Raw genomic sequence first — 19648 nt, forward strand, 5'->3', positions numbered from 1 at the left:
CAACACAGACACTTTCAGTAGCACAAGGAACACCATGATAAGTGAGAACAATAATTCAATAATTTTTAGTTTAGTCTGATAAAGACATGAATATAACAACAGGAAAAGACAATTAACATTATAAAACAAATGACACATTATAAAAATCCCCATTGTTTATATAATTGTATTAACACAATCCTTTGTTTGGGGTTTTTTGCTTTCATATTTTCTCATACCTTGCTAAAGTACCTTAGCAGTTTAAAACCCCTCTCAATTAAACAAATCCACTCACAGAGTAGTGCTGGATGAAGTGAAAATGCCCACAAGAAAATGGGAATATTTTGCATGCATTGAACTGAAGTTTTGCATTCATGTATTTGAAATTTCCAGCATTTTTTTTTTATTTCCAGTACTTTTCTAAAGTAGAATAAGTGCATCCTTTCCTTTCCTTTTTATTAATATTTTTCAATGTAAATTTAAAAGTATTATCATTATTTATCTTGGTACATGTTTCGCCAGCTGCACACATGTGTAATAAACATGTCTGATAAATATATGTGTATTCCCACACAAACATATATATAATAATACCACATACATATATATATATTGCCACATAGAAATGCATACAAATATGCATTTACTCTGTACCACAGATTTCCCCTATTTCTCCAATTTCATATTGGATGTTTACTCTTAAGCACCCATTTAGCTAATTTTTGTGAACTCTGATAAATAAATTTACTCTGTTTTATTAGTTCACTTATGCTCAGTGTAAAACTACAGTGAAAACTGGTTTCCACAACTTCTAATTACAAAACATTAGCTACCTGAGACTTCTCCAGCTGAGCAGATTAGCATAGATCTTCTCTGCTGACAGCTTTGACCTTCACTCCAGCAAACACTTGTCAAAATGCCAAAAGTAATTACCTGGCTGTTTAGGAAGGAGTAATGGGGTGTAGCTACCTACCTTTTCTTGTTACTGATCTAAAATGTCTATAAAACTTTGCCAAGAGGCACCCTCTGGATTTTGGCATACACATTTTTTCTCATTTGTCTTTTTTTGGTCTTTTTTTTTTTTCAACAGACTATCAAGTATTTGCTATATGATTTCCTGCCAGCCAATCCCATCATAATTCTGGGGGACAGCCTAAATAACCTACTAGATGGATCTTTCAACCAAAACCATTTTATGATTTTGTTGTACTAATGCAACCAGGAAAAAATGTATTTAAAAGCAGCAGAAGTAACACAGAGAAAAATGATCATAATTATCCTATGTTGATGGTACTGCCTATCCTCTGAATTAACTTATACATATAGCTTATTTTTTTCATAAAAAGAATTTTACTGTTCATATTTCAGATTTACAATTAAGAAAACTGAGCTGCAGAGAATTTACAGGTACTACTTGAAAAATCTATGGCTAGGTTAAATCTAGAGATGCCTTCTGACTTCAACAAATTCATACAGTTTCTCTTAATCTGGAAAGTTCAAATTTACGGAAAATATCTTTTAAACATAGCAAAGGGATTTAACATTTTCCGGAGGACTAGGTGATTCTAGAAAGATTTACATATTTGCAGATTATTACAATGGTCAATTATCTCTAAATCCTGAAAACTACTTTTGTCAGACAATGGAAAACATCATCTTCAGATAAGAACAAGATCAAATGTAATAAATTCGACTCAATCATATCTTGCATGTCAGAATGGATATGTGGAGCTCAGGAAAACTCAAGGAGGAAAAAAAACCCCACCTTCTTTGGCCATAGATAGTCCAGAAAACAAACAATTCATGCAAATCAAGTCCCTTGCCTTGTAGTCCCAGCAGTCCCTAACAACTGTGCACAGTATCAGGCAGGAGCAGCAGCTGCTGAAGGAGCCTTCAGTCCGTAGGAGAAAGACTGCTCAAAATGAAGGCAATGTTAACACACACTGCTGACAAGTGCGCCCTTGTGAGCACTGCCAAAAAAACTTCTTTTCAAAAACTCTCCCAAAACTCTCAAATAATTCCTAGTCCCACTATCAAGAGGTCATTACTTCCCCTCTCAGATACATCCCTCCATGAGCTATCAGCAGCAGAAGGTCATGCAAGTGCCTATTTTCAAGACAGATGATACGTGAATCCCCTGGACCTTCTAACTAAGCCTTTTTCAGCCAGAAACCCCCACCTGCCCCTTCATCCAGGGTCACATTTGTGCCTCCTTCCCAAGATGTCAACCTGTAAATCGTGTTTTAGCAAGAGAACAAATTGCTCCCACGTTCAGGGCAGCTGTCCTTACACTCTGTACCAAAACACCACACTTCTGGAGAAGGGCCTTTTCATGTTATTACTTTTCTCCAGGTAAAAGGGAAAACAGCCTGATTCTCAGATGAGTATATTGATTTTCTGTTTTTTCTCTTGTGCTTTAAATAACAACTATTTTTCATAGACTCCTGAAGTAGCACTGCTCTCACTCACAATTTTTGTTCTTTGGCTGATATGAAAGCTATCAGCTAAAATCACAAGACTGCTAATCATCCAATTTCATATATTAAAAATAGGATATTTAGTTACATCAGATAAAGTCTCTTTTCCTGTTTGTACCAACTGAAATAGAACACTATCTGTTCCACATTATCCCTGTTCCACATGGTGCCTAGTGTTTATTTGCATGCACGGTTTAAAATCGTTAGGTTAATCTTGTTGTTCCACATTTTGAGAAGTTATAATCAATCTGTCTAATGGGGGCAAAAAAGGTACTGACTGTTCTTTTCAGGGTAAAGATGAGGTCACAATGCTATCTGACCTAAACCAGAGTTTCTACAATTCCCTTCTTTATGCTTACCTAGAAAGTTACATAATCATCAAAAAATATCACATAGTCAAACTATTCTTTATATAAAAGCTGCTGCCTTTCAATGCATTCAAAGATCTTGCATTACCAGATTTCTTCTAACTGTTGTGTTCCTAAATAATTTGTTGTAATATGCTTGGGACCTGCTATAAACAAAGACAACATCTTATGTTTACTGCACAAAAATGCATAAAACTTTATTAAAGGACTATAACATTTAGAGATGTCTGGAATTGTATTTATTATTGCTGTATATGTCATAATGCATATATATTTCAATTTTCCTGGGAAATGTGCTGTTTATCATAAAAATGTGAAATAGAAGCAATTAGGCTAAATAATATGGTGGAATACAACATTAAGCAATTGTCTTGGGGTTGGGGATTTCTGCTTGCTTTAAGTCAGAAATAAAATTATTTATTAAATATTTTAGTGTGGGGACTTTTTGATGCTATGTACACAGTGGGACCCCCAGTACTGCTGCTATACAAAAATGAAAAGTGTTTTGTTTCAGTCACACATCCTCTGTGCCATGGATTTTAGAGCAACTGTTTGTTGATTTGCATCAACTGAAAATTGTCCTATACCTAAAATGTATGGGTCAGTTTCAAACATCTGTGCATGGAAATCTGTAGCAAGTTTAAATAGAAAAAGACTTTCCACTACCATAGTCAAAAATGTATTGGGAGATTTCTTTGGTTTGAAAAAAAACCACTTTGCACTCCAACTATAGTGCAGTTTCATCCTGGATTATCAGCTCTATAGGTGTGAAGAAGCCATCTCTAGTAATTTGGTTATTTAATAGCATCACACATGGTAATATTTATCAAAATTTACATGTTTGTATTTTTACTTGCTCTTAAATTAATTTTGAATCCTTAAAGAGCTTTAAATATGCTAGCAAAGGACAATGTGAATAAAGGAGACTTATGCAGAAGAAATCAGGATTTGCACCAGAAGACTTTAAGAGATCCATGAATAGAAAAGTATATATTTTTGAGTTTGTTACCAAGCAGCAATTACAGGAAGAAGCTTTCCAGCGTACTAAATTCTACCATCCTGACTTCCACCAATCTCCCCAGATTTACACCCAGGATCTACGTATGGCAGCTCTATCATCAACAATATCTCAGTGATTCTGGGGACACTAGTGATGATTTCTCTCTCAAACTCTTATCCACCTATGATAAATATCACTTCATATAATCTATCATTTCTCTTTGAATGTAGAGGCAATCTAGGCAACTATTTTTGAATGAATGCCTAACATTTTGAGAGCTGCAACAGATTTAGATGAATTCTATTTCCACTATTAAAATGCATTTAGATATATTACCAGAGGGCTCTTTAAAAAATCAGCTTAAAAATTTCTATTAACCTCTAAACCATGACATAAATTATTTAAATGGAAGCCTTATTTTACCAGTCTCCATAGGCCTGCTTATAGTTTTCAGAAAAAAAAACCACCTAACAAAAATACATGAGTTTCAATCTAAGATTCCATTCTGGTATTTCCATTGAACCTTTGGTATACTGTTGTTCAGCTATTAATTATTGTATTCCTCAATATTCTAATATCTACACCAATGGTGCATTTCTCCTTATTTTAGTTTAATTGACAGTTTTCTATTAATGAGTGTAAATAAGAGGCATGAGAATGCAACGGCATAAACTATCATTGCTTTAAATTAAGGACTATTAACTACATAATGCTAATTGGTTCTTTTTGTTTTCCTCCCCAGTTCTACAAAATTACTAAGTAGCTTTACAATTCCCAATAAGCTGGATTTAAGGGTTTATGCTGGAATAGATGATGTGACTTTATAAGTTGAACAGGAGGAAGTTCTGCAATTTTCTATTAAAACAGAAAGTGGTTTTAAAGACAAGAAATATTTCTCTCTAAAATTAGATACCTCACAGTTATTCTTAGAGGAGAGGGGTGTATGTTCAAATGAATTCTACCCCTACTAATCACAGAAATTAATACCATAATTACAAGGAAGTCCATGGAGAAGAATCATAACCAAAGGTACTTCTTATTCTTCAGGATTGAGACACATTTTCTAAATGGTAGTGCTTCTCACTTGTTCTATATTTCAACAGAAGAACAAGGTGGGAAAGAAACACCATCTTGAAAACTCTTAAGCATTGAATCAGACATTTGGTACTGCAGGAGACAGTTCAGTTTCTGAATAATCTTCAAAACTATAATGACATCCTTTATTCAGCAACGGACAGATTTGAGGAAAATAATTCAGACAGATTTGATGATCCAGTAGGTGAAAGGAAATCGATCCACTAGAGAGGGCTCAGGAGGTGAAAAAGGACAATGTGAACTAAGGAGGCTTGAGTAGAAGAAATCAGGATTTACACCACAAGACTTAAGAGAGGTAGGAACAGAAAAAGACCTGTCAAATCTTTACGTTTCACATTATAGAGCAAAGAATTGTAATCCTACTTAAACCAGGGACATGCAAGTGAAATCAGATGAACCTCACAGCCTCCCGGCTACGTTGTTCAAAGTTTCTGACACAGAAGCTGTCAATTCTCTTCAAAGATGAGCTTCAAATTATTCACAGACACATTCTTTGTTACCATCTCAGAGAGCAAGATATCTTATTGCACAGTCTACAAAAATCTAGATAGAGAGAAGGAATTCACCTGAAGACTTTAAACTTGTTCTGTTTACTTCATCACAGCTGAATTGTGATCTGACAGTGACTGACCAATGAATACTTTCAAAACAACCATCACTGCTCACAGCTGTGGGGTAGAAAAAGGAACCAAGACAGTCTGCCAGCATGGACATGTTGGTGCCTGAAGCAAGAGTTCACCTTGCTGAGACTTCTCACAAGACTTGCAAAGCTTACGCCAAGAGTCAACAAGAAAACCAAGGTTGGCAATTGCTGTGTTGCACTAAAGATTTTGCTTTTTGAAATTGAAATTTCCTCCTTTTGATGACACAGAATTCTTATCTCCTGCACTGACAGCCACCATGAAAAACAAGATGGATGTTATTAGCAAACCAGCACAAAAAATACTGTCAAATTTCATGGTGTCAGCAAGAAAAGCAGTACATTGGAGGCAGAATAAGGCATAAATACTTTCTTCACCAACTGGATGCAGACTCACAAAGAGCTTGGCCATTTAGTCATCCTAATTAAGAGCAGAACTATGCTATCTTGGACCACTCCAAACCAATCAGACACCAGCAGCTGGAAACACTACACAGGGTAAGTTAACTCTAAGGGGTTTGAAGTATTCATTTAACTCAAAAAGACTGTTTAATGCTAAAAGCTAAAGATGGTGTTTTGTCTGTTTAGAGCTGCCAACTTCAACAAAACTATTCACATTCAAAGTCAAAAGGTTCTATTGTGTATTTTTTGTCATGGAAATTTCAGCTCAGCGGGGACATGACCAAAATTTGTAGATGTTAAATCTCAAAATCTGTAAGATTGCAGATTTAATCATTTGCAGTCATTTAAAACTGCTGAGAAATTCTATATGTTTTTTAATATATTCCAATAACTTTGAGGCAGTGTTTTTATTCAAATCAGCTTGCTGTATTGCATAATACAGTAAAATTTGAATAACAATACATTATGTTTTGCATTTTTGTATTTCAGCAGAATTAATTTTGTGATCTTTTATTTTCAGAAATAAATCACTCACAGAGAAATGATTTTTAGACAAGAAGTTCACATGATTCAACAACCTATTCTCTAAGTCAGGATAATAGTCCTCTTCAGACCATATGCAGTGTGAAAATGTGAATTTCACCAACAGGGTAACAGAAAAGTAAAAAAGGCCCCACCCCAAAAGAAAAAAAAAGAAAGCTAACCACCAAAACCATCCAAACCAATGGTTTAGTTAAAAGTTATGGAAATTAAAATTGAAAAATTTTCTGTTCCTATATGTACATGAAATAAATCTAAATTTTTGACCTTTTATACTGGTGGGTATCACAAGTTATCTTAGGCACAAGAACTTGCACACAAGACCTGGTAATTCCCTAATATCTGGTTATGCACAGCCTTTAATCATTCTGTCTGTCCCCATCACTATCATGCCTTCACTATGCCCACAGCCCTTTGCTTTTCAGTCTTCACCTAAACACCTAAAATGTTGCACTTCAATATAATACAAAAAGAAATGTGAACATGACTCTAATACTAAAAGAAATTTCAGCAGTGCTGAGCATGTGTGCCCAAAACTTCTCTCCTACATCTCTTTTTCATGTGCTCAGAATATATATGACCATTACAGGCACCTGATACCAAAATTCTTCGTTTCGAAACTTCATAAGTTTCCGCTTTTCTAATTATCACTGTCCTTGCCTAAATTACAGGATTCTGGACTACATATAAAGTAATTTCATTCCTCATTTCTACATCAAATATATTACAATTTTCTATAGAGTTATCTTACTGATAATTGTTCTCTGCTAAGTTTCTCCTGACCTTTAAGCTGAAGAGAAAAGAAATATACATTTGTTTGTCTAAATGATGTCATGCCAACTGTAATTACTCCTAGAGCAGGTAACTTACATCTTGAGAAAGTTTATTTCTTCAAAACATTGAGATTAAATTACATTGCACCACTGAACCTGACTTATTAAACAGAAATAGGCCAGAGGACAGCTACTTGATGAAAGATGCATTCTATCATTTGAATGTCAAAGAGTGTGAAGCTGGCAAAATGTTGGGTGTCTTACTCTAGAACAAATAAAGGTATTGTTAATGTGAGAAAGCAAGCTATTCACAATTTTAAATTACTCTGTTGTCAGCTTCTTCATATAATTATATAGCCCTAGAAACTGAAAAAACCCCCAACCAAAAGTAATCAAAACATTTACACAGAATTGGAACCGTGAGTTACTGGGAAGAAAGTTTTATCAGCAAGAATGTCTCTAAAGGATTTTAGAGGGCTTATTTTGCCTCAAGATAGGTCATGTGTGCACCAAGAAGAATAAACCTCAAACTCCAAGACAACAGAGACAACCATTTTTATTATCATACTTCCAAATCTCTGGGTTTTAGTGGGTATTTTAAGTCCTTCACCTCCCTGCATAGTTGCTAAATAGTCCCATGTCTTCTCTAACCTGCACATTTTTCAAACTCCACAGAGGAGGATGGAAAACTTTAAATATAGTTCCCTATACTTAAGCCTTAAATAGTGCAAGGAAAATATGAAGTCTATCCATTTTGGTTACAAAAATATATGCTACATGAATAATGAGACCAAACTGCTGCACAGAAACTGTTCTTGTGGCTATCAGTGAGACTTGCATGTACATAACACCTGCACAAATAGATTCCTTTTTGCAAATCGGAATAATTTACATTCCTATATTTATTATGGCATCCAATTACCTCGATTTCCAAATTCTTTTCATTTCTAAGGATGTGACAGACTGTGAAATTCTTCTGTCCATTTGGTCTGTTCATTTTCTGTAAACAAGATCTGCTTTTCAAGCTCCTGGAGGGATGTCAAGTTCCCTAATAGCAGTACAGCCTGGAATTATGCATTTACCTGTGCCTACCTTGGGAGTAGGCATTGATTTATAATCCTTTGGCTTCCCTTCATAAATTAAGTACTTGGAATGCTTTTCTTCAAGACACTGTACACTTTAAATATTTATAATTACAACTAGGGCCTGAAAAAACTTCTTATGTAAGTATATATTGCTGTTGATTTTTTAAGAGAATTTATTTTTGGCTTAGAGATTGGGAAGTAAGATGTTTGCTTAAAATAAATGAACTGATTAGTGAGTACATTGGTAAGTACTGCAACTTCATGAGTTAGAAAGGAAAAATAAGATATTTTTTAAATTTAAAATATTTGAGGGATGGATAGAATTGTGAGCTCTTTTTATATTTTTTTACGTAAAAGAAAAACACAAGGTTTAGTTATGACAATAGTATGGCCATACTGAAATACCAAGAGGAACTTATGTAAAACTCCTATAAACCTCTTTCTGCAGCCATCAAAACCTGAAAGTTTTAATTCACTAAGCAAACAGAAGTAAAAAATGCTTGGGATATTAATGTAATTAAGAGTAGATAAAATTACTGTGTAAAATATGAATTTAAATTGGTGAATCTGCAGAAATTCTTAGAATCATAGAACATTATGGTTGGAGAAGACCTCCAAGACCATCAAGTCCAACCTTAACCAAATACCACCATGACCACTGAACCATTTCCCAAAGGGCCACATCTGTTTGGTTTTGGACAACGTCTGTTTGGTTTTGGACACTTCCAGGGATAGTGACTCCATCACTTCCCTGGACAGCCTGTTCCAGTGCTTAACCATCCTTTCAGTGACATTTTTCCTATATCCAACCTGAACCTCCTTTGGGACAGCTTGAGGCCATTTCCCTTTGTCCTGTTGCTGGTTGCCTGGAAGAAGAGACTGACATCCACCTGGCTACAGCCTCCTTTCAGGTTGTTGTAAGGAGTGATGAGGTCTCCCCTGAGCCTCCTTTTATCCAGGTTAACACCTCCAGCTCTCTCATCCACTCCTCACAGGCTTTATGTTCCAGATCCTTCACCATTTTCTTACCCTTCCTCTGGGGTGGCATTATTTTGTCCCCAGAACCTCCCCACTTTTTCAGTAGCATTTAAGTTAAAGTTGAAAAGAACTACTTTGATTCCACTGGTAAGCAAAACCAGAATGTTATATCTTGAGTTTTACTGATATAAACAAGTTACAGCATTTTTTACTTTTCAGAGTAGTTTGCTAGGAACAGGACAAGGCACATCAGGAACCTCCTGGACTTGATAATGCTTCCACAGCCTTGCAAAATTTCAGTGGATTCGATTCCATTAATTTCCTTATGTGTAAATTTTTGAATACATTGTAAGCCTCATTATCCACAACTGGAAAAACTATAAACTGCATTCTGATTTATTTTAAACCTGCCTTCTGCCAGTTTCATCTGTTCTTGCACTGCAAAAGCAATTATACAGTCCTGTCCATATTCACTGTGCAACTCTAGAGATGACAGACCTTTCTCATACCATACTCTTTTTTTTTTTTTCCAAAATAAAATTTCCTTTCTTACTGCACCACTGGTTATATGGAAGATATTCCATACTTATAGTCATGCCTTCTGCTTTTCCCTGAATCTTTCCATTTCAACCAGAATTTCAAATCTATCTGAGGTATGAGAAGCAGTACCATATGCGGTATTTAAATAAAGGCAAAGGACATATTTATGAAAGAACAAATTATATTATTCTGTTTTCTATTCCATTCCAAATAATCCTTAAAAAACTTTTCCTTGTTCAACTGATAATGGAGACTGAACTGTCATTTTCATCACATTACCCATTACTACACTAACTACATTACTATGTAGACCTATGTATGCAAAGCTATTTTTTCTCCATATGAAATTTTTACAGTAATTTACAATGAAATTCATCTGCCACTTTGAGTCCATTCACTCAGCTTTATTCTACATTTCTAAGATCAACTTTCACCTTTAATACTGTGAATAATTCAGTATTAGCAGGATTTCTCACCATCCTGCTCGCTCTCTTATCTAATTCACTTATAACTATGTTGAATGTTACACTCTGAGCAGAGATCCTTCCACCTTTTTTTTCACTATCTTAGCCTCTTAGAAAACTAATACTTTTTTCCTAATCTCTGTTTCTTGCCTTCTAACCAATTAGTGATTCACCATTTTTCTGTTCCATATTCCACATTCTAAGAAACAATTAGTTTCCGTAGAAACTTCTGGGAAGACCTTGTCAAAAGCCTCTGGCAATGCAGGCAGGCTCTACCAACAGCATCATATTTGCTGATCCTTTCAGAGAGATTCAACAAGTTTGCAAGACAGGGAAGATCATTGTTATAAAAAAAGCCATATTAATTTTTCCCAGGAAAAAAATTCATACCCATTCATGAGTCACATAATTCAGTGCTTATTGTACATTTGTACTTCTGACAGTACACATCTAGGGTTTTTTGACCCTGCTACTCTTTAATCACAAGTTAACAAGACCCTTCTCCAATGCAAAGGGTTCTGCAAAGGAAAATTCTGGCCTAGGAGCCACCCCAGTTTTTTCTGTAACTACATTCATCCATGGTGAAGCAAAAGTAGAAGTTAATAAACAGACTGGACTCCCAGTGTTTATTTACATGAACTTTTCTTGTTTCTGTTTTCAAGCAATATTGCAACTCATTTACTTCTGATTTTTAAAGTCTATCAATTGAGTAATTTGGAAACAAACCATCAGTTCAGACACCTTGCAAAAATGTTTTTTGCAGTCAACATATAATACAGTTAACAGCCAAGCTGAAAAGGAGCCAATAGGAGCCTTAGAACAGTGGTACTCAGAAGCAGCTTAATTCTAGAAATGCAATCTTTACTTCCAAGATTAACTTGTCATTGAAATAGTTGAAACAGAACAACAAAAAAGGCATATTTCTATCATTTTTCATTCCAGATATTAAGGCTAAGGTGTAATAACATTTTTGTTCCCTGGAAAAAAGTATCAGAAAAGTGATCATCTTTTACAAATGACTAATGTGTTTTTAGGAGCTCTTGACAACACTGAAGAGTTTTTCACCACACTGGAACATGACGACAAGCCTCTATTTAATTTTCTTGACAAACAAGAAAGTCTCAAACAGTTTTAATGGACTTAAAGATGTTAAACTTCAATTTTTCACGTGCCACTCACCTGTCAACTCTCTCCCCCTTTAAAAGTCAGTCTTCTGGGAGAACAGGATGTGTCTGGGCTGTTTGCAGTGGTACTGACTGCTGAACAGACATGTGGGAGGTCACAGTTTGGGAAAGGAGGACAAAGACTTACCTGCTTCTTTGGCAACATCTGCAGTTGAAATATTTTGGAGGTTTGGGCGCACTCGGAAGGTCACAGCTGGTCCCAGCACGCTGAAAGAGATTATTAAAAAAATGTAAGATTCACAGTCAAGAGACATGGCATAATATCCCTTATCAAAATAGGTTTTTAAAGAGAACCTATTAAGACACCATTTAGCCCTCTTCCTTTTGCTTCATTAGCTACATTTGCATACATTTTTATACATCTTGTGGTTTCCTCTGTGTATTTTGTGCCCGTCTGAAAGAATTTCAATGACATTAACTAAACTTCAGAACACTTCTGTAAATACTATTCTTATTATGAAGATGGCAAAATGGAGGCACTGAAATTGCTATTCAGTGAAGTACAGCATAGCTCATCACTGGAATTCAGCATCCAAAGAAGATTACATGTACTTTCACATTTATATTCCCAATATCAACACAACTTCAGTTCCTGTTGTCACAATTGCAAGTCAGAGGGACAATATAAAAACTCAGAATATTTATCTTAATCATATTCTGCAAGAATATGTGTGGAGAAGAGATTGTGGAAATATCTGATCCAATAGCTGGTTTTGACCAGAAAAATACCACAAAGTATTTATCATTTAACAACAGAGGGGATAACAACTTTTGAGAGGAAACGATTTGACTCTGTTAAGACCTTTCTGCATATAGCCTGATGATCCTTTATGGCACTAAAATCTATGAGATGTTTACAGATGAAGGAACTGATTAGCCAGATGTAGAATGACAATGTACTCAGGGCTTCACCAAAAAATATCACTGTGTAATTTTAAGGAAAAATAAATCTATATTTGTAATGTTGCATTCATTCTCCATCCATCTCAATAAACATCCTACATGTACATCTGATGAAAGGAAAGAAGAAATTTCAGGTTCATGTCCTTTAAACTATACTTAAATACTTATTTACAAAACACATAAGAAAAACACACACAAAAATATAGTGAATGTATTATTGAAGAAAGATTTCTGGGGGACAAGAGACTATACCAATTATAATGCAAGAATTTACAGAGGAGAAGAGCATAGGGTCTGAAGAAAAACAAAAATTTGCACTATTTTGTAAAATTTACTTACATAATATGCATTATGCAAGTTCCTAAGGTTTTTTAACTCACATTATCAGAGAAAAGAATTATATTTACACTGTGAAGAGCAACCCTGCTTAAAAGGTGAACTGCAGGGGCTGGAACTGTACATGTAACAGCTTTTGACTTCCTATGGCAGTGGCTTAGGAGAGAATGAAATCTGAAAAATTTTTGCATAACATAAATAAATTGAAAAATATTTTGTTGCAGGGCTTGAAATGAAGTTATTCTTTTAGTAACATGTTCATCTTCTACAATCATAGAATGGAGAGCACTTAATGAAGTGTGCTTAATTGTATCACATATATCCTAGACAGAAATACCTTTAAACTTTTTCCATTTCACATAGTAAAAACTCTTTCTTAAATATAAGACTTTGCTTTGAGGTTACAAAGGGAATCAGAGTAAGAATAAGAATAAGAAATATCCTTTCATCTTTTACTAGCAAAGCATGCACTGCACACCTTTTATTCTGGAGTTAACAGGGACTGCCATTAATCAATCATTTTTCTTGAAGTACTCTTGGGGAGAGGGGAGAAAAAGAAAACAGATTTTATTGTTAAAGGACACTCTAAAAGCCTGGTCACTAATGGTCAAGAAACACTTTTAATAATGCCAGGCAAGTATAAAACATTTGTCAACATAATATTAATATTATATATTAAAATACTCAACAATAACAAAGTGCTTTTTATTTGAGATAACTGCTGTACAAAAATCCAGACTGTTCTGTCACTAGCCCTGAGATAATCAACCATAAAATGCCCCTGTTTTAGGATATCAAACACTGACTCTAAGTAATCTTGCACTGTCCTTCTTTTGTGCTGTCAACCTAAGAGAAATGCTGATTCCTCTCAGGTGCTCAGATATTTACAGTGCCATTAGCAGTCTGCTTTAAATAAAAGCAGCATCACTCCAGTATGCAGCTCTTGCATCACCAAGATAGGAGGGAAAGAAAAACCAATATCAGATATTCCCCCAAATCTTCACTGCATAGTCGATTATAGCTGAGAACCTAGAACCAACACAAAATTTAAACCACAATGTAGTTATACTTCAGCTCTATCAGCAAACACAAGAAGTTTCCTGCCGTCCTTCCCTTACCTGAATTCTTTACTTTTCCCTCCAGCCACTCCCCGCTTCCTCCCACTTGTCCTGCCCTGCCCCACTCGCGGCAGCCTTGCACTTCCTGGCATCAGTAAAATCACAGATTAAAACTGGATCATTTCAGTGACCCAGCCCAGGCAGTGAGAGACAGGGATTTCCAAGGAGGGGAGCCTGTCAGCAACCATCCCACTATTCTCTACTGACTCCACCTGGATAATCCAGGAACCCAGGAAGATCTGAGTCATGCCCACATCAGTGTTGCCACAAGGACCGTCATTCTTCCTCACTGCTCAGGGAAAACAAGAACAAAAAATAGTGTGAGGAAAAAAAATTCCTCATGCAAGTGGGATGCTACTGAGTTAAGACCATTGTTTTGCAGGAAAGAATAAATCTCAGAATCATTTGAAACACCCACTCATATGTTGCTCTGTCGGACATTGTTTTCCTCTACTGTAGCAATTGAATTCTTGTATGTTAGAAATCACCTGAGCACCACATCAGCCTGGCTTCACTAGGAATATTTGCAAAATACAGAAAACAAAGCAGCTTTTGTCACAACTTTTTCCACATTGGCATTCTGTTTATTTAAAACCAAACAAAAGACCTTGAGACTACTTGGTCAAAATTGCATTTCTGCTTGATGTTTTGGGAACTGACTGCTTCAGGAGCTCATAAAATAAGATTTTTCTCATGGGGGCTTCTGGCAAAAGCACTCAATAAATAAACATTTCAATAACAAAAGATGCCCTTTAGGGAATTCCTCACTGTTCATTATGTATTGGATGAGAACATTTAAACAAAACCAGTAATTATATGACTGCAAAATATTTTTAAAAGACTTTTTAACAAGAGGTCAACCAGCCTGAAAAAAGGTTTCAAGATGTATAAAATGCAACTCTGATAGGAAATTCGAGTAGGGTAGATGAGACTGTGTCAGACCCTCTGAAACCTGGCTAACATTAATGGCAATTGTCTTCAAACTGCTCTAATACAGGGGCTCACTGAAGCACACACATTTGTTTATAAGCTGATGAATTGCAAGCAAACCATTCCCACAGACCAGGGAGGTGCTGGGGGAGCAGAGGCATCGCTCCTGCTGGTACCCTACCCCAGCCAGCACTCACCCAGCTGGGCAGGAGAAAAGTCACACAGAAACCATTGACCAGGCTGAAACCTCACCCACATCTGACATCTGCTGCAACTGGGGTTAAAAATGTCAGGCAGGAGTTTTTTCTATCCCTGCCCTGAGGTGCATGGTACTATAATTACCCCCAGGTAAATCTGTAGTAATTTTTTTCTGACACAAATGAGCTTATACTCAAGTAAGTGAAGATTGTGAATCTTAGAAGTTATCTGGACTATACAATGTAATTGCACTTATCACTTTTTCCTTATACTTTCTTAAAAATTTTTTTTATTATAGGTAAGCAGTTCTGGCTTCAAGGATAATAAATAGTGACTTCGCCCCACACAAAATGTAATGTCTGTTGCAATGACCTGCTAAATTTATTATTTGAACTTTACCAACTAATTACCCCCCCTGTTGGCTGTCACGACTTTTGCCTTTTTTTTTTACTTACAATAATGTTGCCTTCAGTCATAATAAGGGTTTTTTTAACAAAGACATTCTAAGCATATTGCAAATTGTCACCCTTATGTGCTGTTGTCTTTTATTCTGTTTACTAGAGATGAAATAATTACAGTGTTTATACCAAAATGACTTGAAGGTTGATTGCTGATTTAATAAAATCCCCTCCCCTTGGGTTTATATTTCCCATCTGAAGGTGGGAGAGTGCACAGCACACAAAGAAACAAAGAATATTCTTTGTGTAAAATAGAAGTAGTTCCTTTTGTTAATTGTTTTACGACTAACAGCATTCTTCTTATATTTTCCCTGTCAACAAATGAATGATGTGAATAAACAGAGCTGGAGCGTGATCAATATGGCAAGGTCCATATCACTTTCAAGCCGTGGGTTATAATTATATTTATGAATGACAGGATTTAAATCTCCATAAATTATGTGCCAGGCTTTGAACGCCTGTTCCTCTCCCTCGTGTGCGCGTCTTCCAGCACTGCAGGATCACACCATGCGCGCACTGAGAGATGCACTCACAGTCTATCATACCCCCTAGTGGAAAAGGATCTCAGAAACAAGTGCCAACATGGCTCTGTGCACTCTTGAAGATGAGACATAGAGCTGATGCCAGATGGAAATGATTTGAGGTGGCACCTCATTTTTAAGATACAGGCAGAATGCAATTTCTCAAGACTGGAGGAAGATGAGGAGATTAGGATTGGCTATTTCCAACATGAAACATTCTCTTAATGACCCTATTTAATAAAACAGGGCTTGCCTTAATAAAGCTTAGATTTGAAATTAAAGTCACCACTTGTCTATATGTTCATTTCAAAATCCTTTAATCTCTGGAGGTTAAGAAAAGCAATTAGTAACGCTCCAGAGGACTATGCAAAGCAAATTTTATAGCAGTGAAGGTAATTGTCTCAGGAAACGTTTGGTGGGCTTGAACTAATGACTTGCAATGTGTACACATTTCCATGCCTTCTGTGTTTAGGAATTTGAAGCTTATGTCCATTGTTTAAATTGGACTGAAGCCTCCTTTTCACCTTCTCAATTTTGGAAAAATTAAGATGCTTGTGTTACTGTAAATGTTTTATATATTATATTTAGAGGTATATAAACATAGTTATGTCAAATCAAATCAATGGGGAAAAGCACATAATTAGCAGAGGCGTTTTTGTACTACATTACGTTTTTATAGCATGAATTACAGAGGAAAGCAAAGGCAGAAAATTTCAGCTGGACATTGACACACAATACATGAATGGATTAAGAGATGTACAATGGCTATTTTTTTTCTCCTTCTGATACTCAGTTGTAAATCAGTTGACCACTTGATTCAAGTTTTGCCAACATTTTTGACCAGAACTGTTGACCAGAATTTATTTTGTGAAGCATTGCATCATACTGTATTTAAATTACACAAGCAGGTACCTGACTGAGCTTCAAAGACTCAGGAAAGCTTGCAAAGGATGTGTTGTGCTGACCTGCTACAAAATAAAATCCCTGAACTGTTGAGTAGAGAATTATTGATCATCACTCAGACTTAATACTAAAAAGACACACATCTCTCACTCTTTAATATCTTTACTGTTCAAAGATTTGCTTCACTTTGCACCTGGACTGCAGAAATATCAATGTGGAGCTGTATGTCTTCTCACATTCCTATTGACAGGTATGTATGCACAGCAAGTGATCAATTAAAAAAACCTTTTTCTGTTTTAGCAAAATGAGTTTTTTGAGCTCTTCTCACGAAACTCTCAACATGCTCTCTAAAGTGCAGAATGATGCACAGTGTTCCAGAACACTCTGCAATACAGCAAGTAATATATTATCTATTAATATTTATATCCTTCATATACACTAAGCAGGAACAGTTTGCACCATTCTCTGAAGTGTTCTTGCACTAAACACAGCATAGAGAGAGAAAGTTAAAGACTTCTTGTACTGCCATTCCACCTGGCCTGACAGTGACCAGGAACTAAAGATGGAAAAGCAAAATCCCTGCTAAGGGAAAGACACTAATTGCAGCGCTCACCAGGTAGTGCCTGATTTCCTATCACCACTTTTATTTCATTACATGGGTTTTCACCAGGCAGCTGGGAGGCAGAACCACAAAGGTAGACCACAAAGATTAGAAAGGTTGACAGCTTCAGAGCAATCACATCTCAAAAATGCAGCTACATGGGAACAAAACTTAGGTCTGGATTTGATGGTAGCAGCCCAGATTTACTTCTGCAAGTTACATTCTTCATTAATCAGGTATGAATTATTAGGTGTCTAAGTCTTGGACACCTTGTTGTGCCCTCTTTTCTCCCCCTGACATGATAAGCACTGAGGAGTGACCGCACAGAGCAGCATTTCAGGGGCAGAGAAGAGGCCACGACAAGGTGCTCAAATAATGAAATGCCTGACACACTACTGTCATTAGAATAATTTCCAGACTGAAATCACAGGAAAGGGATGACTGGCCCAGGAAGGGACACTTTCCAATAACAGCAATCCATGTCTGGTGGGTATCTGATACTAAAAGATGGAGCTTTAATTATTTTATATTAATCATTAATTTTGTATTAATCATTTAATCTATATGCATCAAATTGTGCTAAGTACACTGATCCTAATTTACATTGCAAAAGATGATGAAAGAGTATTTTAAAGATTTTACAACTTGCTTCATCTGAGGTGAAGATTATTTTGCTAAGCCTACAATTTAAATGATTTAAAAAAGAGACAACGCTTAATTTAGAGATTGATGCTACACTCAGTTTGCCCTATTTTTATTCTTCACAAAATGCAACTTTTGATGATTACTCAATATCTGTGAATAATTTGCAGAGTTTTAAAATAATTTTTCTATTAATCTGTCACAAGCCATGAAACTTGACATTTTCACCACACTGAGTACATGAAAGTTGCCAGCTTTGCCTGCCATGCAAATAAGGTTCTTAATTACAGTATTTAAAAGAACAAACCATACAAGTGCTATAATTTCTTACAGTAAAAAAAACAACTGTTTGGACCCTGTGAGGGTGGAAGAATGGTCTCAAAAAGCTTCTTAAATGTACAGTGATTTTTCTTCCACTCCCCAAGGATTAAGCTAAAGTATAAAATTTATGTAATAAAAAAGAAAAAAACCCCATTCTATTTATATTTCCATTCTCCTTCTTTATACCTTTGTATCTACAAACAACAGACATTTTTTATATACACCCAGTAAGCCTTCAATGCATTTTACTGGCCTCAGCCCTACTCACCCTGTACACACCTGTGTTGTTAATGGAACAGACGGAAAGCACATATAAAATTTCTCTGCTGGGATGACAGTCACCTTTTGCTCTGCTTGCACAAGCGACTTTCAATCCTTAATGAGGAGCATGACTCGCATGTTAGGGCTGTTACAGAGGTACAGGTTCAGAATGTTCAGAGCTTTGATAGGATCCGTGTAGGACACAAATTTCTTGCATCAGTATTAGGCAGCACAACCGAAGACAAAAAAACCCCAAACTTTGCTGCAGTCTTAGTTCAAAAGGCCACCAAATTTTGAGTGCTACAACCAGAGCTCTCCTGCTCGTCCTCATAAGGACCTGTTGGCTTCTCCCTTAGCTCTGAGAACACCAATGAGAAGATTTTTTTCTTGAGGCTCCCCTGCCAGCTGTGAGGCAGAGATATTTCCTTGGCAAAGGAGGCACTGCAGGTAGAATTTATTGGGCATTTTCAATTGCATCTACAGATGCATATTTGCTCTGTCTTTATGGCTCTTAAACCATACAAACCCTTCCACAGGCAGGTTGTAATTCAACTTATTGACCTGTTTATGCAATATTTACTAGCTAGGCTGTAACAAAAGTGCAAAAGAATCCTTTATCTTTTTCGGCTGGGTCAGCAGGTCTGTAATGCTCATGCAATCCAACTATCCAGGTCACAAAATGAGAAAAAAAAAGTGTGTTGTACTTCCAGGACAATCAGGCAGCCAAGGGCAGGAGGATCAAGACAGACATAGACATAAAATACTTTTTATATTTCTTCTAAGAGGTTATTCTTTTAAACAAATTCCTACATGAAAACCTTTTTTTAATTTCTAATATTAGTAATTCTATTTGTGGTTGAAGCTTTAGTTCAAGAGTGAGAATCACAGTTCTCTGTTTCTATTCTCATATCTGTCATCAAGCCCTGTGCCA

At 36.0% G+C, this 19648-nt stretch overlaps 1 protein-coding gene across 2 annotated transcripts in view; it reads right to left on the minus strand.

Moving 5' to 3' along the window:
- The window catches only part of PTPRN2 (protein tyrosine phosphatase receptor type N2), a 636599-nt gene that overhangs the window by 337606 nt on the left and 279345 nt on the right, over positions 1–19648 (minus strand). For both annotated transcript variants that reach the window (XM_030971071.1, XM_030971072.1), the window contains one exon: positions 11653–11732. In XM_030971071.1, the coding sequence (XP_030826931.1) occupies positions 11653–11732 (80 nt within the window). The remainder of the gene's footprint in view (positions 1–11652; positions 11733–19648) is intronic.

Source organism: Camarhynchus parvulus, chromosome 2, assembly GCF_901933205.1.
Source record: "Camarhynchus parvulus chromosome 2, STF_HiC, whole genome shotgun sequence".
NCBI classification, from domain to species: Eukaryota; Metazoa; Chordata; class Aves; order Passeriformes; family Thraupidae; genus Camarhynchus; species Camarhynchus parvulus.